This window comes from Oncorhynchus kisutch, linkage group LG2, assembly GCF_002021735.2.
Source record: "Oncorhynchus kisutch isolate 150728-3 linkage group LG2, Okis_V2, whole genome shotgun sequence".
Lineage (NCBI taxonomy): Eukaryota > Metazoa > Chordata > Actinopteri > Salmoniformes > Salmonidae > Oncorhynchus > Oncorhynchus kisutch.
In genome coordinates this window covers 23566269-23588931 of record NC_034175.2, presented here as the reverse complement: position 1 = coordinate 23588931, position 22663 = coordinate 23566269, and the positions used below count along the sequence as shown (strand labels likewise).

At 43.3% G+C, this 22663-nt stretch overlaps 1 protein-coding gene across 6 annotated transcripts in view; it reads right to left on the bottom strand.

Moving 5' to 3' along the window:
- Positions 1 to 17940, bottom strand: part of LOC109909951 (MAP7 domain-containing protein 1-like) — a 63295-nt gene extending 45355 nt beyond the window's left edge. For 5 of the 6 annotated variants that reach the window (XM_031791329.1, XM_031791347.1, XM_031791340.1 and 2 more), the window contains exon 1: positions 17540 to 17938. In XM_031791329.1, the coding sequence (XP_031647189.1) occupies positions 17540 to 17606 (67 nt within the window). In that variant the 5' untranslated portion in view covers positions 17607 to 17938. Of the gene's footprint in view, positions 1 to 17539 lie in introns of all 6 variants that reach the window. The other variant, XM_031791336.1, reaches the window with a different exon arrangement.
- Positions 17941 to 22663: the final 4723 nt, after the last annotated feature.

Here is a 22663-nt window from a genome sequence, read left to right as displayed (position 1 = left end):
TTTATTGACCGCTCCTTGGCACATAGATTAGGGATTCCTATTGTTCCTGTTGATGTTCCCTTCCCTGTACATGCCTTAAATAGTCGTCCTTTGGGGTTGGGGCTAATTGGGGAGGTCGCAGCGCCCATTGCTATGAGAACGCAGGGGGGTCACGAGGAGAGAATTAGTCTCTTCCTGATCGATTCTCCTGCGTTTCCTGTTGTATTGGGTCTTCCTTGGTTGGCCTCTCATGATCCTATTATTTCGTGGCAACAGAGGGCTCTCAAGGAATGGTCCTGTCAGTGTTCAGGGAGGTGTGTTGGTGTTTCCTTAGGTGCCACTACGATGGAGAGTCCAAAGCAGGTTTCCACCATGCATATTCCCCCCGAATATGTCGATTTGGCACTAGCGTTCTGTCTCAGCGCTCGGGTACGCCACTAAAGCTCCGCCCCTGTGTATTCTTTTCGAAGAAGCTCAGCCCTGCGGAGCGAAACTATGATGTGGGGGACCGGGTGTTGTTAGCTGTTGTCATGGCTCTGAAAGCGTGGAGACATTGGCTTGAGGGGGCTAGACACCCTTTTCTCATTTGGACTGACCACCGCAATCTGGAGTACATTCGAGCAGCGAGGAGACTGAACCCTCGTCAAGCAAGGTGGACCATGTTTTTTACCCGTTTCGTTTTCACCCTTTCCTACAAACCAGGTTCCAAGAACGTGAAGGCAGACGCACTGTCCCGGCTGTATGATACAGAGGAGCGGTCCACGGATCCCACTCCCATAATTCCAGCTTCTCGCCTGGTGGCACCGGTGTTATGGGAGGTGGACGCGGACATCGAGCGGGCGTCGCGTGCAGAGCCCACTCCCCCTGAGTGTCCAGCTGGGCGTCTGTACGTTCCGTTTGATGTCCGCGATCGTTTGATCTGTTGGGCTCACACGTCACCCTCCTCTGGTCATCCTGGCATCGGTCGGACGGTGCGCTGCCTTGCTGGGAAGTATTGGTGGCCCACTTTAGCTAAGGACGTGAGGGTGTATGTTTCCTCCTGTTCGGTATGCGCACAGTGCAAGGCACCTAGACACCTGCCCAGAGGGAAATTACAACCCCTTCCCGTTCCACAATGACCATGGTCACACCTATCAGTGGATTTCGTGACGGATCTTCCCCCATCACGGGGTAACACCACGATTCTGGTCGTTGTGGATCAGTTTTCTAAGTCCTGCCGCTTTCTTCCTTTGCCCATGCTCCCTACGGCTCTACAGACTGTGGATGCCCTTTTCACCCACGTATCCCGGCACTACGGGGTGCCTGAGGATATAGTTTCTGATCGGGGTCCCCAATTCACGTCTAGAGTATGGAAGGCATTTATGGAACGCCTGTGAGAATACTCGAGATTGTGTCATCTGTGGATCTGTTGGGGCAACCTGTGAATTGGAGTAGGTCCATGGTGTCTGGGATGATGGTGTTGATGTGAGCCATGACCAGCCTTTCAAAACATTTCATGGCTGTGAGTGCTACAGGGCGATGGTCATTTAGATAGGTTACCATGGTGTTCATGGATACAGGCACTATGGTGGTCTGCTTGAAACATGTAGGTTTTACAGACTGGGTCAGCGAGAGGTTGAAAATATCAGTGAAAACAATTGCCAGCTGGTCAGCGCATGCTCTAAGTACGTGTCCTGGTAATCCGTCTGGCCCCGCTGCGTTGTGAATGTTAACCTGTTTAAAGGTCTACCTCACATCGGCTACAGAGAGTGAGATCACACAGTCATCCGGAACATGCATGGTTCAGTGTTGCTTGCCTCGAAGCGAGCATAGAAGGAATTTAGCTCATCTGGTAGGCCCGCTTCACTGGGCAGCTCACGGCTGGGTTTCCCTTTGTAATCCATGATAGTTTGCAAGCCTGCCACATCCGACGAGCATTACAGCTGGCGTAGTAGGATTAGATCTTAGTCCTGTATTGACATTTTGACTATTCGATGGCACGTCGGAGGTCGTAGCGGGATTTCTTATAAGTGCCCGGATTAGTGTCCCGCTCCTTGAAAGTGGCAGCTGTAGCATTTAGCTCAGTGCGGATGTCACCTGTAATACGTGGCTTCTGATTGGCTGATTGGGATTTGTACGTACGGTCACTGTTGGGATGACGTCGTCGATGCACTTATTAATGAAGCCGGTGACTGACGTGATAAACTCCTCAATGTTCCTGGAACCTATTCTAGTCTGTGCTAGTGAAACAGTCCTGTAGCTTAGCATCTGGTTCATCGGACCACTTCCGTATTGAGCGAGTCACAAGTACTTCCTGTTTGAGTTTTTGCTTGTAAGAAGGAATCAGATAGAGTTATGATCAGATTTGCCAAATGGAGGAGGACAAGGGAGAGATTTGTATGCGTTTCTATGTGTGGAGTAAAGGTGATCTAGAGTTTTTTCACCTCTAGTTGCACAGGTGACATGCTGGTAAAAATAAGGTAAAACAGATTTCAGTTAACCTGCATTAAAATCACTGGCCACTAGGGGCGTCCCCTCTGGTATCAGAATACAGAGGTTTGGTTTGTTTAAAGAGGCTGAGGACATCAGGGCTTTGCTGCACTGCATCTTTTCCAGGTCCAGAGGTAAATTGTACATTCACTGCTCTGCCTCTTCTAAGTGGCTTTCCATATCATGGTCTGGCTGGGAAAATGGTTGCATATAGTAGCTGCTGATGCCACTGAGATGCCAATTCCATTAATGTGAGTCCAACCAAATTAAATGTCTCAAATCAAAGCACTTTACATAAAAATGACTGATGTGATATATTTTATTTAAAAAATGACAGAAAAGGCCCCAAGGTCTGACAATCAAAAAATACAAAAACCATTTACGCATGCGTGCTTCTATTTTCAAAGCCCAAAATACATATGAAAGCTGTAAATGCCATCAAACAATAAACAGGTCATGATTGTGTCCTTGACAAGTTGATCCCTTTAGAATGTAAGGTATTTCATATCTCAACACTGTTCACTCGGGCCTTAAGTAACTGCCTAAATCAGCTGTGCCAATCTGGGTGCCTGAGGCCCTGGCAGTTGTAAAAAGTGGGGAATTCGGACTGTGTGTGTGTGTGTGTGTGTGTGTGTGTGTGTGTGTGTGTGTGTGTGTGTGTGTGTGTGTGTGTGTGTGTGTGTGTGTGTGTGTGTGTGTGTGTGTGTGTGTGTGTGTGTGTGTGTGTGTGTGTTCCACACCCTGTCTGTTGGCTACCTGTTCTTCAAACTCCGGCTCATGTGATTGTGAGATTGTGAGGCGGCGTCATCATGCAGTCATTGAGGAACAAAGAGCAATGATGTTGTCTCATCCACAACGCAAACATATGACTCAAACTCCAAAGTATGACAAAAATTTGTCCCAAAAACATTACTCAATTACAGCTGAGAGGAGATTGTGTCTTTGGAAGCAAACCATCACATAAGGCAATGGGAATGTGAAACTAAGAAATGCCCTAGCCTGGTCCCAAATCAGTTTGTGCTGTCTTTAGTGCCTTGTCACTCCAAACAATGACCATAGGATTTATCAAGAAAACATATATCGGACCAGGCTTGGATTCCCGCTATCCACAGCAAAGAACATGGGTAAAACCCATGTAGATCCTGGTCCCAGGACATCAACCAATTAGATCAGATACAAACACAGCCGGTCACTCATCTGCACCCAAACATCAAATCCCGGGTATTATTATGGGCACCGGCATCGCCCAGGACATGATGGAAATATAGGACAGGGAGGGAATGAAATATTCATAGATCCAAGCATTGCTCTCTCAAGCACATCTCTCTTCCTGTCTCCTGCCAAACCAGGCGAAATAGGACTGAGCACAGCAAGACAACCACTGGTAATAAATCAGGGCTAGTGATATGTGGACTTGGAACTGACTCGCAAAATAGAAGCCCAAGCATAAAAATAGACTTCAAACTGAACTTGCCAGAAAAAGAGCACTGAGTAAACAGGGTGGGAACTCTCTCTTGGTTCTCTTGCAAAAATGGAAATGAGGCAAACAACAGGCTAGGAAACAGCATCGTGTCCCGAACCGTGAAATCAGAGCGTGGAAAGGGAAAGGGCTGCACCGAAAAAGAGTAAAAAGGAACTCGGGAGGCCGCAAGAGAATAGGTCTGCATCTCATTTGAATGGGACAGGGAACTAATGAATTACCTCACCGTCACCCCCCTCACTCCTCTCTCGGCCCCCACACTCTCACCCCGGATGGGGTGATGTAAGGGGCTATGAAGGGGCCCCAGACAAATTGGAAGAGCAGTGTAAACAACAACAACAAATTCTGTGCCAGAAGGCTCTCACTGTGTGTGTGTGTAATAAAAGTTCCAACTATCGAGCTTGCCAGCCTGCGAAATGAGTGTATTTGTACTTTGTTTTCAAGTTCCTAGAGTTCAAGCGACGATGGGTGCGAGAGAGAAATAGATAACAGATAAATCGCTAACTCACGTGTACACAGTTTCATTCTGCATTAGCAAAATCAACACTACATTGCAGGTAACTTTTTAATAACTCCACAAAATAGAATTGCTTGCTTGTGCCTGGCATTTTGCTAACTGCTTTCCTCCCAAGCTCTGTCATCCTTTTCAAAGACATCGTGGTGATGAAATGCCCAGCAGACGCACACACACACACACAAACAAACACACACACACACACCAGTATTTGATTGGTTGAGATACCCAGCAGTAATAGGGAGTGATAGGACCTTCACACTCAAGCCACCCTCAACTGGATATCTGGTCCATGCAGCTTGGCTGCCATCCATTCATAACTGAGCAGTCTATCTAGCAGTCAGCCATGGCAACCTGCTCCACCTCCCCCTTGGGGGTTGGGACCAGCAGCCCAGATTAATCCTCCACTGGTCTTTGAGAGGTGGCCTCATGGCACCAAATACACCCCTGTCACAACGCGTTTACACAGAGGCGGGACGGGGCATTTAGCTAGGAGGAGTAACTGTTGAGTAGCTGTAAATGGTGCGGACTTAAGTTTTGATATGTACAAGCCCTCTACAAACTCAACTGACTGTGCCAAAGTCCCCTTAATTGAACAGTCAATATTTAATAGAGCATTTGAAGACGGACCTCAAGATGTACCTGACTAGCAGGGATATCGTTGACAACACTGTTCTAGGAAGTGAGTAGTGACTGGCTGGCTGGGTGGGTAACATACAAAATGGACGTATCAAAAACAATACGAAAAATACATGAAAAAGGGAAAGAAAATGAAAAAACGGTAACAAAGAGTAATGCAATAGTGAAATTAACGCAGCATCACATTCCAAGCCCAACACAGCCCTATCAGAGACTTAAACTGGTAGATAGAGGGGGTTTACATCAGATAATCAGATACAGTCTAAACAGCCATGCTTACAATAGAGACTTCAATCGCATGACCTTGTTGTTGGCCAGATGGCCATTACAAAACCCGGCTGTGCCTGGATGGCTGGTTTGTCACGACAAAACCGCATTGAACATCTCTGCTTTCTGCTATTCCTCTTCTCTCTGTACATCCCCAACGAGTGACACAGCCAAAATTCCTATCCTCTCCCAGAGGGTCAGCAGTGGTTTGGAGCCAGCAGACGGCGAGACAAACAAAAGAGCTGGTTCAAACTGTTTCTCTGTGCAAAAGCGGACGACAACGCTAAATTCCACACGCTTGCACATGCTGTGGCTAGATCGTACACGGATGAAAACCAGGTACCATATTGGTGTCATTTCGTGTTATTGTGACTTTGTTGACAGATGCTGGAGATGTCTGGGACTATGGGTGTTCCCGCGTGAGGGTGTTTCGTTCAAACATAAGTCCTTCTCAGGGCCATTACTTCAGGCAAACGACATCAGGTTCCAGCAGTAATCATCTGAACAGTCTCAACACCAAACATACAATAAAGGAGAGTCCAAAAGTCCTTGTTCGTTACTGTATGGTGTTAGGGTTTTTAAGGTCCCGCCCAACTGTTCAGAGATTCTCTGCATAATGGCAAGAGCTCTAATTAGAGCTTCCACAAGAACACAACAGGCCATAAGAGTAATGTGTAATCTCTCAAGGTCTAGACTCTTAGAAAAAAAATGGTTCCAAAAGGGTTATTTGGATGTCCCCATAGGAGAACCCTTTTTGGTTCCAGGTAGAAACCATTTTATGTTCCATGAAGAACCCTCTGTGGAAAGGGTTTTACATGGAACTCAAAGGGGTTCTACCTGGAGCCAAACTGATTCTACTTGGAACCAAAAAGGGTTCTTCAAAATGTCCTGCAAAAAAATATGAGGTTTAGTGCCAAAATGAGCCCTTGTTCAATATTCTCCAATGGGAGAAATGTTTTTCCTGTAGTCCCGCCCATTAAGTGCTGTCAATACATATCACCCAACATACCAGTTACAGCCCATCAGAGCTGCTAACAGGGGAAAGGGTCTGTCTGTCCGCCTATCGGCTCTTTTCACAACAGATGAGATCATTACACTGCCTGACACACCAGAGCGTTCTTTGCGCTCAACTCAGCTGTGAGTTAAAAAACACCATGGACTCAGTTATGGCTATCATAAACGTTACGCAATCAACATCTAGCCCGCAACATCGCTTGTTGCGTAAGTCTGCTGAGCATCATGATCTACTTTTACGTAATGACGTTCGGTGGCTAAGCAAGGGTAATAACGCTGTCAAGAGAGCAGCCCGTGTGAGCTGAGGGAGGAGAGAGTTGCTTTTGCTTGCTCTGGCGAAAACGCTTGATTTGAGCCCCCCCCCCCCCCCCCCCCCCCCCCCCCCCCGCGCCCCCCCAAAAACAAATGCTCCATTTCCCTACACTGCGCAACTACATTCAGTCATCATCAGTACAGATCAGTCCTGTGATGTCTGAGTTTTTAGATAAACTGAAAGCTAACTTTGCAACGAGATTTGACAAGTTTAAGTCCCCACAGAGGTTGTGCTGTTTGTTATAGGGACCCGTTCTGTACTGGTACGGGGTGAGAGAGACTTCTCCGCAAAAGCTAGTTAACTGAGACGTGCCATGCATAACAGGTTTCTATATGTAAAAAAAAAAAACTAGACAAAGAAAAGAACAAAATAATAAAGAAATAGAAAATAGAACAGAATATGATGCTGGTCAAGTGAGATATGCCATTCATAAAATGCTTCCTATGTGTAAACAAAAGATGATGTTATGTCTGTAAAAAGGACAGGAAAGTAGAAATGATTTAATGTGATGCAAGTCAACTGTGTTATAAGTACAAATGTGTTCCATTATTTAAACAATTTGATGCACTGAATAAGGCTAATCTTAAAGCACTTCAAATGAACTTTTAGCAACATTTAACTTGAATAAAAGTGCTTTATAAGATTATAATTGTGCTAGTGAATCGTTTTTCTATACCGGTTTTAGGAAGAGTAATCTCATGTAGAAAATGTCTGGCCCCCTTGTAAAAGAAACTTTTTCAAGTTTGGCCCCTGTAAGAACATGTTTGAATAGCCCTGGTGTACAGCCTCCATCATCCACAACATGGGAGGCTAGTGAAACTTGTGACTATTTTAGGACAGTTGGCAACTATCTTCCATGGAGCCAAGGTTCGGGACTATGAACCTGTGGATCAATAATACAACAGGACACTTGGTGGACAGTCAGAGGTTGAGTTCAAAGTGCTTTATAAACCAATAAACGACTACCACAACATTTGGTTCAAGATATTTCTGACAAGATGGCCACCACCACCAAATGATCTTTCTGATCGGTGCAGGGGGGAGAACACATTGAGGTGGCCTATAAGAACAGTACCAATTCCTTTAGCTGAACAGGGCCTGGGTCTAATATTAGCTGATGGGTCTGGTGACTGGGACTTTAAGAAGACCAACAGAGCACAGAGCAGCCTGTCTGGGCTATTTTGAGAGGAGAGGAAATGGCAGGATAGGAAGCAGCTATGGAGTTCAGAGCTAGTTTCTTACCATAGCCCTTCGCATTCAGCAACGACCTAGTCAGGGAAGTGGGGTACAGCTGTTTGGTGATATAATTAGGCCACGGCACCACGCCATGCGCTCAGAGTTATTCTGTAGTTACTTAGGAGTGACAGAGATAGAGAAAGAGAGAGAGAATGGGGGAGTGGGAAGAGAGAATTAAAAAGAGGAAGGTTTGTAAATAGCCGATGTGTGCGTTTCATGGCCCCTCGTGTTTTGAGAGTGAGGGGTCAGGCGGTCAGCTATTAGACAGCATGTGGCTCTGGTATTCGGTCACTTCCTCTCTGTGTCCTTCTGGTTTGAAATTCCTATGTAGCACACTGTCGAGACCTTACAACAGTGTTTGTCCAATGTTTTGGATGACACATTCATGAATGCATGAGCTCTTCAGACAATCTACATTTACAAACCTGGATGTATACAGCAATTACCATTACTTCATAGGGAACCACTCCACCATAAATTAGCTGTTTGTATTAGATTGTATGTTACATTTAACTCAGCCACTCAATTTACTTCAAAAGCACTTTGTTGTCATCTGCTATTAGCCTTTAATCACTATATCTGAAGCTTTGGAGTTAAAGGTCCAATGATAGGTCTGGAACCATCTGAAACATCAATGGTCTCTTATTTCAGAAGGCTAGTATTATGTGGGGAAAACCAAAGGGATTGAAGAGGCTACCCCAACTGCCAGGCCCAGTTAAAAGCGTGACTAATAACATATTTAATGGGGCTGTGAATGCGCATGAATACACATACAACTTAAGTGCTTAAGAGAACAAATTAACTTCATAAGCATGGGTTGGCAAAAAAAACGATCACATTAATTTTAAAAGCAATGGACTTGCTCCCGAATTAACATAAACAATGTTTGGTTCTAGTTCTGGCAGCAAAATTCAGAGCATAAAAGGTTGAAAGGTAAAAAATAACTATTGTATAAAAATAACTAAAAAATAACTACTGTGTATGTGAAATGTGTATAAGATGTATAAATTGAAGGTAAAAGCCGAAGTGTTTATTAGTTTACTCCAATTGGGGGATCGGCGGTAGGGTTTGCGGGGAATAATAATAAAGGTATATTATTTTAAAAAGTATGTACTGTATGTCTATATAGGTATGTGTATGTATATATGTGTATATGTATGCATGTGTGTATGGATATATATATATTTACCCAAAAAATATATGGGGGATTGGAAATGATGCAGACAATTACATTGATGGAACCAATATCCTTTCCACAATATTAAGCTGATCCACCCATTTTAATTTTTTTTTAAAAGCAATGGTCTTGCTCCCGAATTAATATAAACAATGATCAGTTCTAGTTCTGGCAGCAAAATTCAGAGCATAAAAGGTTGAAAGGTAACTATTTCCGCCGTTTTCACTCTAAACATTTATGTTTTTGTTTACCTTTTGAGCGTGTCTGAGGCAGAATTCCACAAAAGTGCATCAATAAACCTATTATCAGCTAAATATAACGACGCGAACACACAAACAGGGAGGCCCCTGCACTGGAAGAAAGAGAGAAATGCCACCCAAACATTGTTAGCATTGGGAGAACATTAGACTCTCTGGCGACACAGACGTGCCTGTTGTTTAAAGACCTGACTCCAAACACTACGAATATGGCATGACTTCTGTCACTCTGTGGCCTCTCCCTCTCTTTTCTTCTTCTCTCTCCTGTCCTCATTCAAAACCCACCTTGTCTGTAAATTTTGCTGAGCCTTTTTGAACATGTGGGAGAGGACTACTTCCTAACCCTCTATCCTTCTAAATCATCCTCCCTCCTGCACCAACAACATACCAGCATTACCAGGGCCCAGAGTTTTCCCTGGTTAGGTTGAGTGGTCTTGAAAACTCCTGTTCCTATACTACAAACTTAGAAGGGTAACCCTTTCCATCAGCATTCGAGCAACGAGCCATACCTCTTAAATAGGATCGCAAAGTAAAGCCTTCTCCTTATTCTGCTGATTTTATTTCCAAATTCTATAGGGGATTTAGGATTTGCCTAATCCTTTTAACCATGCAAATACTTTTGAATTCTTCCCAAAAAGTAAACCCGATTAAGATGTTGGGAAACAGGGCATTTGATTGGCAACGTAATCTTGGGTAGAAGAACCATTCATATGGAATTAACTGGATTATACTGGATAGAGAGCGTTCATCCTTCCGGACGGTCTTCCTTCTGCACTGTAACCGGTAATAAACAAATGAGATGATAAAACAGAGGAGTGAAATGATAAATGAGATTATATAACGAACAAGACATTCTATTGGCTCACCATCTCTCTCGTCCTCCCTCAAATCAAGAGATTGAAAATGGGCCCCCTTTCTGAAATCTCACCCTGTGAGCAAATTGAAATCTTCAGAGGATGAATTATTTCTGTGCTAGCCGGAAGCTCATCGACACACACAGCAGCAAAAACACGTCTTTACTCGACCAGCTTTGAAGTTGATGAAGCGAAGTGACACTGCAACAACTAGGCTATAGTAGGATGCACAGACCACATCAAGGAGGGGGGGGGGGGCAAAGTACGGCACTTCAATCCGGCCCGCAGGACATAATAAAAAAATAATACTAACATTTTTTTTTTATGCCTTAGGCCGCTGCGCCACTCGGGAGGCCCCAGCAAATTCATTTTAACAAACAATTGGTCCCCTGAAAAATGCGTCCCTCCGATGAATTTCAAAATCCTGATGTGGCCCTCGAGCCAAAAAGTTTGCCCACCTCTGGTCTACATAGTCTCATCCACTCACTGACTCATTCCCAACTATGCAGGAATAATGTATGGTAATATCCATATGTCCAGTTGAAATGAAGTATTTTCCGAGGAAAGTAATGCGAAACAAGTTGATCCAACAATGACAGTGTTAGAAGCTCAAGATGATCCGTAAGATGATCACATCCCCACAAATTTTACCCCATATATCAAATCTGACACTTAAAATGTGGCTAGAAGACCAATCTTAGGCTACATCTCTATACGACAGCAGTGTTTACATTTGTGATCACCCTTACACATATTTGTATTTTTTTTATCAGGTGAAAAAAAAAATGTTTTTCAGAAATGTTTGAAGTTTCAAATTTACATTTTTGTGGATTTTATTTACCCAAAATGTATATTTTTCACATTTTCACCACTTTCAGCTACATCTGGTCTCCCGTCCAGGGCTGACCAGAACCAACCCTGTTTAGCTTCAGAAGGAAACCAGCAGTGGGATGCAGGGTGCTATGTTGCTGAAAGGAATGTACCACAACTTGCAACTAGAAAAAAGGCAGGAAAAGCAAAGGCCAGGGTAACATAACCAGAGATAAGTCAAATTGCAGGAAAGAGGGAGGCGTTTTATTTAGTTGCTCATACATAAAAATAAAAAAAATTGCTCTCGCATTTAAAAAGTATTTCCTTGCTATACTATACAGTGTTTGTTTACATTTACTTTGTTTACAAACATTGGAGTTTTCTTACATGTGAAACTGAAAATTGGATTGCACGTGCAACACAGCATTCCTAACCTAGTCTACAATGTCTGCTGTGTGGATAATGGAATTCATTGCCCTTGACAATCAACAGTTCACGGTTGTGGGTGATGTTGGATTTCGCGACTGGTCGAGCACCAGTACACACTAACGTTACCAAGTGCGATATTTCTCAGATGTTGCCCTACCGGAGTAACACATAATAGCGTCCCTGCTGTTAGCTTCACGACATATTATGGAACGTTGTTTGGGGCGTTGCGTGTCAAAAAAGATGCACGTCAAATAACACTATTTGACAATAACCCTATTTGAAGCATTAAATAAGCTTTTAATTTGAAACGCCAAATAACACAGTTCTATTATAGAATGTTGTGTGTTCTGCAAGCCAAGTGCCACCACTACTATCCGTAGCACTGTCAAAGCTGTACAAAAAAGACTGCAAACAAGCAAACACCGGCCACGAACGATGTGTTGACAATACCGCGTTGGTAATAAAGCATTTTTTGATCGACCGCAACTTCTGGGGTAGCTAGCTAACTTTAGCTTGGTACCTAGCTAGCACCAATACAACCAGCCAGAAAACAATGACCAGTAGAAACTGCAGTCATTTTCACTACTCTTAGCAATGATTTTGGAATCCTTGTGAGTAAGTATTAGCTAGGTAGCTACTTGTTGTTTGCCTATTGAAATTGAACTTCAGTTCATGAAAATAAATAGCTAGCCAGCTACTTAACCCTGTTGCCCAAAGCTAATGTTATAAGCAGCCAGCTAGCTTCATCTGGCTAGTGAGGCTCGACCTGACCGGGCTATGCGTTGTGAAGCTAGCCACAGTAAGTATTAGGCACAATAGTGGAATTTGCGGTTTGCCTTCAAAATAAAAGTACCTATTTCAAAGTGATGCAGAAGGTCACAATTGGTGGAATCATGCCATATTTAGACAAGATAATGTAAAACAAGGTTGGAATGTAAAGCAATGAAATGGGGTATCAGTCTACTCGGTGTTACCCACAGAACACAACTGTGAAGAGTTTACGTTGTAGCTCTTATCGCGGGACTGTGACTGTGTGAAATCACCTCCCCAGTTGGCCTATTGTGAGTATTGACATTCATATTGCACTGTACAGCTTTACACAAGGATTGGGGATCAATGAAGCGGGGTAACAGTCTCCTCAATACCCAATATATTTTTTCCCAACATCCTCCTCAGAGTTATCAGACTCCAAAACATCCACGCAGTATTGTTTTTCCTCTGGAATATTGTTCAATGCACATAGGTTGACAATAAATGTGGCTAAATTCACAGTTGTTTCAGAGTCCCGCAATAAGAGCTACGATGCTAATGTTCTCTGGGTGTCACTGAGTAGACTGATACCCCATGTCATTGATCCACAATCCATAGGTAAGGCTGTACGATGAAATAAGTATGCCCCCAATGCAATGCCCCCAATGCAATGACCAGCACTGTCGGTGCGCAAGACAACTTTTCCAGCATCATAGCATACATATCGATGAATCGTTGTGACATATGAAATACGAGTGATAGTGTAATCAATGTGTAATAACTACGTAAAAAATGCATGAACGCGTTAAATTATTATGTGATGTGCAGTCATATTCAGGTCCTGATTGGTCAACAAGCTTATTTGACACTATAACACTATTTGACGTGTATCTTTCTTGACAGGCAAAGACGCAAACGGCGTTCCATAGAAAGCCTGGTTGAGAATGAAATAACTGAACAATGAAACAACACAGCAAGTAAATGGAAGAAATAGGTTTGATCATGTTTTACAGGTAATGGGGACATACGTAAATGCCAACAAAATAACCTTTTGGTCCGTGTGGTGTGTGTGTGTAACCTTTATTTGACTAGGCATGTCAGGCATGTCAAAAAGGTTAAATATTGGTTATCTGTATCGTTTTTCTTTGGCAAGGAAAATATTGGATATCGGTATCGGGCAAAAATGTCGTATCGGTGCATCACTACTGGAAAGTGTGTCAACTTGAGACTCTTAGCCCACCAATCTCTAACTCATTCAAAAATATACTCACTAATGCAGCTTTCTCTCCAGAAAACGGGACACTGGCTTTACAATTCACATATTCTCCTAATTACGTAAGAGCAGCTCCTGCAGCTGAAGCTGTGCCTGCGTAGCTAGCTGAGTGATCCTTATTCACTGCAGGCCTGATAGCCTGACAGGGGTGGTGGTACTTGGGCTCCCTGACGGGGTTACACAATAGAAAAAGTCCTGTCAGACGCTACGATTTGTTTCCCTGCCAGTCTGCTGAGACTCTTCATCCTCCAGGATGACGAGCGTGTTTGTACAAACTAGGGTTAGTAACAGTAGGCTACAACATGGAACTCAGTGAACAAGCTATAAAGCTTTAGGCAGAAGACACACTCGCTCAGCTAGGCTCAAATATCTCCATAACAATGCAAGTACAGTCACAGCAATATTTGCTATTGATTAATGTATAGTGCCATTTGGAATAAACGCACCAACAAACAGTATTCACCTTGAAGTTCACTGATCTGTTGGTTAGATCTTGACCATTACAGTGCATCGGCAAGTGTGTGACCCAATATTACACACGTTGTTAAGATTTAAAGTAGGCCTAAACTGTGATACTATGGCCGACCCTCAACTAGTTTATAGGCAGTTACCATTAGCTGTGCAGTTACACACTTGACATTTACAGTAAATATCAGAACATGCCAGTACGAAACGCATCGATATTCACATGATCTGCCTCCAGAGTTCACACATCAAGATGGCTTCTCCTTACTTTGCTCCTCACAGGTACCTGACAAGTTATTCAGAAGGCCTGATGAAATATCCTGTACTGTCTGTGACGTCTAAAGTAACCATTTCAGACAAGTGTTATTTCTTATAGCCCTCTCTGATGGGTAGAGCATAATCCGTGTGTGTGTGTGTGTGTGTGTGTGTGTGTGTGTGTGTGTGTCATGGTTAGAGTGCACGAGCAATGGTATAGCTATCCACGAAAAAGAAAGAAAGCTCTTGATTCCAGTCAGCCCGCCTCAGATTTGCAGGTTAACAACAGAGAACGGATTAGAGAGAAAGACCAAATGGTTGCCGACTCCAAGGGCATGGAACGAGTGGCGGACTGGCGGTGCAGAGAAAAGGAGAGCTCAGAGGGGCGAGTGCCTGAATGCAAATCTAGACTGCGTCCCAAATATTCCCTATATAGCACCTTACTTTTGACCAGAGCCATTACAGTGCACTACATAGGAAATAAGGTGTCATTTGGGACACAGCCCCTAAAGAAAGTAAGGATTAGAAGATGTCCTGACGGTCCTGACGGAGGCAGAATTCCACAATGCCTGGGCCGGACTAAAGAGACTACTACAGCAGCCCCACTGCAAGGGCCTCTGATTCACAGTTCACACCAGTGAGTGGATCCTATCAACGGTATTCTATTCGACTTGGTAGTTGAACGTAGTAGCGTTAGCAAGCATACACAATGCACTTCAGAGGCACACTCTGCCAACACGAATGGGTAACTCCCTGATTCTTCTGAAGGGAGGACACAGAAAAACATATCTGGCTTTGGTTAGCAACAAAGGTGGTCTGTCCTCCAAGGTGTGAATGAATGACTGCCACAATAACCTATTCAAAATTCTCCAACCAGACCAATATAAACGACGATGACATTAAAATATTGATTGAGTGTTCTGAAGTTGGGGAAAATCCCTTCTATAAATGTGCTCGCACGACAACAGAGTTCGGCTAGGGCTTGACAAGTAGCTCACCCTTCATGCTTGAGGAATGCGACGATGAAAATTGACTAAGATCTTTTACAGGACCAGTCAGTCAGAGAGGGCAGCGAGCATTGAGTCATCGCTTTGTTACATTTTTAGCTCGTGTAACGTGTTCCTCGTGAATCATCCCAGACAGCTTCAGAAACAGCTTCTGCTCGTTGTCAAGGGGCGGAGATCATAGAAGAAGAATTCTGTAGGCTACAGTGCACATAATGAAGATGGCGCGTTTCCTGGACACGGCCTTCAATGACATAGCCAGGTGGTGTGTGCTGTAGCCAACTCCTATTGTCATTGTCATCCAAGGACCATATGAGGCTGGCAAGACCACACAAACAGATCTGGCACCAGGCTATCAATGACATAGCTGCTAGATAGATACATCAGGGTCTGGTCAAGGTTTCCACGGTCAACAGGGTGGAGCTCCATTCTTATGGATCTCAGCCAAAACAAGTAACAACCCACCCATCCAGCAGCCCACAGGAAGTAGGAAGGAAGCTCTTGGTTGGACACTGTTGGCCATGGTGTGTGTGTTTGTCCTACTAGCAGAGCAGGGTAATGGATCAATGCAATGGTTCTAGCTCTTAGACAACCACAGTTCTAACCAGTGAACATCACCTCACCTGCATAGTGACACAACTACCTCCTCTCATGAATTGCCTGAGAATCTGGGTAATTCCATCTTCCTTCTGGGGAGTTTTCGTTTTGAGGATCTTACCTATCCGCCCCCGGCCGCTTTATTCTTTACTGGGAGTGTTATTACTCACACAGAGGTAATTGGCCAACAGGCTATTACACGAAATAGGGCCTGGTGATTGTCAGGTATGTATGATTCAGAGAGAAAGTGCATTGTCCTCTATTTCACAATAAACCTATATTCATGTATTCAAATAGAGCTGCTTATCTGGCTGTGTGAAGTGGAACATTAAAATAGCCACTGACACTCTCTTAATTGGATGGCACCAATGGCTGTGCTCTGGTCTTCAGTCTAAAAGTCCTTCACTTGCCCATAATTATACTTCATAATAGTCCTTATGCATTATGATGACACATGAAAAGCCATCGAGGCGAGGAGGCATATCCCAAACAATGCGACAATCCATGCAACTCTGATCATCTCTCATCTGACAAATACAGGGTTAAGGTGTGTGTGTGTGTGTGTGTGTGTGTGTGTGTGTGTGTGTGTGTGTGTGTGTGTGTGTGTGTGTACCCGGAATGCACAACTGCACTCATACTCCTGCCACATCCGTTTTGACCGGTCACTGTTAAACACTCTTATGCAAAAGCCCACTGACAGAATACTGTTTATAATATCCAGTGGATAACTTTGTCCTTGAACACTAGCTCTCCGGGACAACACAGTCACAGATTGTAATTTGCACATTTAAAATCATAGCACTTCAAGAGTAAATAAATCAATCTGGCCAGATGATGAAGTTGGCTCCTGCCTGCACTTTGGCTCTGCACTTTGATTAAAGGGTATCTGATCACAGTAGGCTAAATCACAGTACTCATGTGTATTCATTTACAGATCAGAAGGCACCTGGGTTAAAGATATATGAACCATGAATGCCTGCATTAGAACTGGGCTAGTCAAGATCAAATGGCACAGAACAGAAGCCATTCATTATCTGGTTGATGGGTGCTCATGTGATAAACCGGTTGAGGGGAAAACGGAACGGATGCCAGACCGGTGACCTCATAATGTAAACATAGGGGGGGGGGGGGGGGGGGGATTACCTCATCAAGCGCACTGTATTAATTATTATTAATTTAGTTTTGATCGAATAGACAGTGTTTGGGTCAGGCTGTTAGAGAAACTAGTCATACATTTGTTGAGAAACCTGTTGAGGAAAATCCAATGATTTAAACCCAGTATATTCTCATGTGTTGATGTTGTCATACGGATTAGAGAAGAATTAACAGCGTGGCAGTAGACTAGGCTGTATTGTGGAAGTAGACTAGGCTGTATTGTGGAGCCTTTTTGGACGGAAGCTCTGCTTCCTCTAGTTCCTTCCTTTTGACTAGGCTAATAATCAACATTTATGTGTTGTTACACGTTTATAGCGTGGAAATATCCCTTATTAGACTACTCCACACATAGCCTAACAATGATACAGATGAGAATAAATTAAACTCGTTTGATCTCAAACAATGTCGCATTCACACGCACAGCGACCGTGCAAATAACCGATATGATGATCATTCGATTTAAAAAAAGTTTTGTCGGGAGATAAGTGAGAAACGTGAGAAAGGCCACCAGAAAATCCTCAAATTCATTGACAGGTCGAACAACAAACGTTTCAACGCGCGTTAAATGTCCACGAGGTTCAATAAAATAATAGGCAACTTACATATTGCTTCAGGCAACGCATTTCCCACCAAATCGGTGTCGAGGTCTTTGCTTTGCATTTTATTCATTCAATCATGCGCTTTTCGGCTCGTCCTCTCCCGACCGTATGTATACTCATTCCTCAGACAGAAGGGAAACTTGGTTGAGTCACTCTAGTTGCTCACCAGCGCGCACAGACTACCCCTATTTCCAAATGGAAAACGCTGGAGACGCACCGGGTAGGCAGCACTCTTTCGGAAAAAAACGGTGCCACACACAGAATAACAATGTGGTTGGTTTGGAAACTATTTTGGCTGCAATACAATCAACGTTCCTAAATTTCTTAGGATCAGAAAGATATAGAGGGGGAGGAGAGAGGGGAAATAAGTAAACCCACACAACAGCTGACGGTATGCTCATTGTACGGACAGTCGGATGCTGGCCTCCGGATCGGACTGTTCCATAGCCAGTAGGGGTGCGAATATGTTATGGAGCACGTTTATTTGCAATCTTTATACCGCATTATCTAATTCACAACGAATAACATATGTTTTGTATTATTATGTTGTAATTACTTATAGTTGAATATGTACATGTTTAAACGTGTTTAATCAAATACTTCACATATGATACAAATGTATACCCCTTTCATTCCAAATGGAGCCAGCCGTCTATAAAAGAATACAACCTCTGGTCCATTCCAGTGTAAAGTATTTAAATGCTTTTCATGTGTTGAATGCCTGACCACTGCTTCAACGATGCTATAACCCAAACAACATTGAAAACAAATGTTTTTAAATATAGAGATCTTTGTGGGCTATACTCGGCCTTGTCTCAGGATGGTAAGTTGGTGGTTGAAGATATCCCTCTTCAAAGCTGTGCTTTGACAAAGTGGATGGGGTTATATCCTTCCTGTTTGGCCCTGTCCGGGGGTATCATCGGATGGGGCCACAGTGTCTCCTGACCCCTACTTTCTCAGCCTCCAGTATTTATGCTGCAGTAGTTTATGTGTCGGGGTGCTAGGGTCAGTTTGTTATATCTGGAGTACTTCTCCTGTCTTATCCGGTGTCCTGTGTGAATTTAAGTATGCTCTCTCTAATTGTCTTTCTCTCTTTCTTTCTCTCTCTCGGAGGACCTGAGCCTTAGGACCATGCCTCAGGACTACCTGGCCCGATGACTCCTTGCTGTCCCCAGTCCACCTGGCCGTGCTGCTGCCCCAGTTTCAACTGTTCTGCCTGCGGTTATGGAACCCTGACCTGTTCACCGGACGTGCTACCTGTCCCAGACCTGCTGTTTTCAACTCTCTAGAGACAGCAGGAGCGGTAGAGATACTCTTAATGATCGGCTATGAAAAGGCAACTGACATTTACTCCTGAGGTGCTGACTTGCTGCACCCTCGACAACTACTGTGATTATTCTTATTTGACCCTGCTGGTCATTTATGGACATTTGAACATCTTGTCCATGTTCTGTTATAATCTACACCCGGCACAGCCAGAAGAGGACTGGCCACCCCTCATAGCCTGGTTCCTCTCTAGGTTTCTTCCTAGGTTTTGGCCTTTCTGGGGAGTTTTTCCTAGCCACCGTGCTTCTACACCTGCATCGCTTGCTGTTTGGGGTTTTAGGCTGGGTTTCTGTACAGCACTTTGACATATCAGCTGATGTAAGAAGGGCTATATAAATACATTTGATTACATTTTATTTTATTTATTAGTGCATCACCTGGTAGACTAGCCTATCAGGTGACGCACACGGACTAACAAAAAAAAACACAAACTATCACACACACACACACCTCATACTCACACACGGAACAGCAGCGATGGCTGTGCATGTCATATAGAGAGACATTGAACCACTGGTCACTTCTCGTTTTAACACTGAGTATTTATAAACTGTATTCGCGACATCGCTCATTCTAATATTTATACTACTGTACTTTGTATTCAGCTACATTGTTTATACAGACCACATACAGTGCCTTGCGAAAGTATTCGGCCCCCTTGAACTTTGCGACCTTTTGCCACATTTCAGGCTTCAAACATAAAGATATAAAACTGTATTTTTTTGTGAAGAATCAACAAAAAGTGGGACACAATCATGAAGTGGAACGACATTGATTGGATATTTCAAACTTTTTTAACAAATCAAAAACTGAAAAATTGGGCGTGCAAAATTATTCAGCCCCTTTACTTTCTGTGCAGCAAACTCTCTCCAGAAGTTCAGTGAGGATCTCTGAATGATCCAATGTTGACCTAAATGACTAATGATGATAAATACAATCCACCTGTGTGTAATCAAGTCTCCGTATAAATGCACCTGCACTGTGATAGTCTCAGAGGCCCGTTAAAAGCGCAGAGAGCATCATGAAGAACAAGGAACACACCAGGCAGGTCTGAGATACTGTTGTGAAGAGGTTTAAAGCCGGATTTGGATACAAAAAGATTTCCCAAGCTTTAAACATCCCAAGGAGCACTGTGCAAGCGATAATATTGAAATGGAAGGAGTATCAGACCACTGCAAATCTACCAAGACCTGGCCGTCCCTCTAAACTTTCAGCTCATACAAGGAGAAGACTGATCAGAGATGCAGCCAAGAGGCCCATGATCACTCTGGATGAACTGCAGAGATCTACAGCTGAGGTGGGAGACTCTGTCCATAGGACAACAATCAGTCGTATATTGCACAAATCTGGCCTTTATGGAAGAGTGGCAAGAAGAAAGCCATTTCTTAAAGATATCCATAAAAAGTGTCGTTTAAAGTTTGCCACAAGCCACCTGGGAGACACACCAAACATGTGGAAGAAGGTGCTCTGGTCAGATGAAACCAAAATTGAACTTTTTGGCAACAATGCAAAACGTTATGTTTGGCGTAAAAGCAACACAGCCCATCACCCTGAACACACCATCCCCACTGTCAAACATGGTGGTGGCAGCATCATGGTTTGGGCCTGCTTTTCTTCAGCAGGGACAGGGAAGATGGTTAAAATTGATGGGAAGATGGATGGAGCCAAATACAGGACCATTCTGGAAGAAAACCTGATGGAGTCTGCAAAAGACCTGAGACTGGGACGGAGATTTGTCTTCCAACAAGACAATGATCCAAAACAGAAAGCAAAATCTACAATGGAATGGTTAAAAAATAAACATATCCAGGTGTTAGAATGGCCAAGTCAAAGTCCAGACCTGAATCCAATCGAGAATCTGTGGAAAGAACTGAAAACTGCTGTTCACAAATGCTCTCCATCCAACCTCACTGAGCTCGAGCTGTTTTGCAAGGAGGAATAGGAAAACATTTCAGTCTCTCGATGTGCAAAACTGATAGAGACATACCCCAAGCGGCTTACAGCTGTAATCGCACCAAAGGTGGCGCTACAAAGTATTAACTTAAGGGGGCTGAATAATTTTGCACGCCCAATTTTTCCGTTTTTGATTTGTTAAAAAAGTTTGAAATATCCAATAAATGTCGTTCCACTTCATGATTGTGTCCCACTTGTTGTTGATTCTTCATAAAAAAATACAGTTTTATATCTTTATGTTTGAAGCCTGAAATGTGTCAAAAGGTCGCAAAGTTCAAGGGGGCCGAATACTTTCGCAAGGCACTGTATGTATTAATGTAATGGATTATTGACATAGTTCACTCTAATATAGCCTAGGAGGAGTATTTCTGTCTGTAATAAAGTCCTTTTGTGGGGGAAAAACGATTTCCGATTGGCTGGGTCTGTCTCCCCAGTGGTGGGTGGGCCCATGCCCAGTCATGTGCAATCCGTAGATTAGGGCCTAATGAATGTATTTCAATTGACAGATTTCCTTCTATGAACTGTAACTCAGTAAAATCTTTGCAATTGTTGCATGTTGAGTTTATATTTCTGTTCAGTATATCAGCTCACTTATTGTCCTGCTATTGACCATGAAAAAAGTGAAACCTAAAGTATAATTCAATCTCCAGAAGTGTTTAAATATTATCATCTCTCGCCAGGGGCGCAACTTTGGATTTAGAAGTGGGGAGGACATAATTATTATTATTATTTTTTATCCAGTCGAATAAACACTCCAAACAGACTACCCGACTGCTCAGAGGCGTCCGCATGGGCCTAAAGCACACCATTGCCTCGTTTGGTATCACATTCCAATTATAAAACTGGGGGGGACAAAGATGCCATTTCAGAATGTGTCCCCTTCCTCGTCCTCGTCCCCAGGGAAAGTTGCTACCCTGTCTCTGGCAGAAATTAAAATGAGACTGCTGTCTAAATTCAGTTGTTACTTTATGTTGGCATGGCCAAAAGTCAGGCTAAGATTTTGCCCTATGATTAATGCCTTAGTCTTAGTCTGCACAATTTCAAAACAACGTCAAGACACCACAGTGACCACTCTCTCTGGGACTACACGTTTGTAGAAGTTTGTGAAAGACACCAAAAGTTCAAGGCCATCATCAATGGAAACTGACCATATAAAATGCGACATTGCACCATGTGAGAATGATATTCTCTGAACACATGTTTTGTTCAAAACTCTCATGTGTGCATCTCAGGTAGGCCTAGACTGACCCTAGTCCCTAGGAATTATGTTACCAACATGCACAACCGAAATATCTTGACCTTTGACTCAGGAGTGGGATGTACACTCACTTTAATTAGGATTCTCATCACAGTGTGTAAAAGATGCTGATTCCTTCGACCGTTCCAGTCTGAAGCATTAGACATTTGCTGGGGATTTGGACTGTGAGGGCACATGCAGTGAAAACAAGAGAAGAGGGTGCACAGCAGAACAATTATTGGCACATGGTTTAGCATACCAACACACAATAATTGGCATGAAACATGTTTCTCCTTTATAAATCAAATCATATTTTATTTGTCACATACACATGGTTAGCAGATGTTAATGCGAGTGTAGCGAAATGCTTATAGTAAAATAATGGAACATTTCGGCAAATTATATGATAAAGTTATCTTTCACACATTGATATGATATATAACGTTCTTTGTAGAGAGACAACTCCAGTCAGTGTTCTTGTGTGTGAATCTGACCTTTTGTTTTGCTGTGATGGATCTGATTTATATCAGGACTTGTTAAACAAGTTCCACCCAAGATAAGAGTTTTTACTGCAATGTTTGCTCTTACAGAAACAACATGCCAATCTGTGC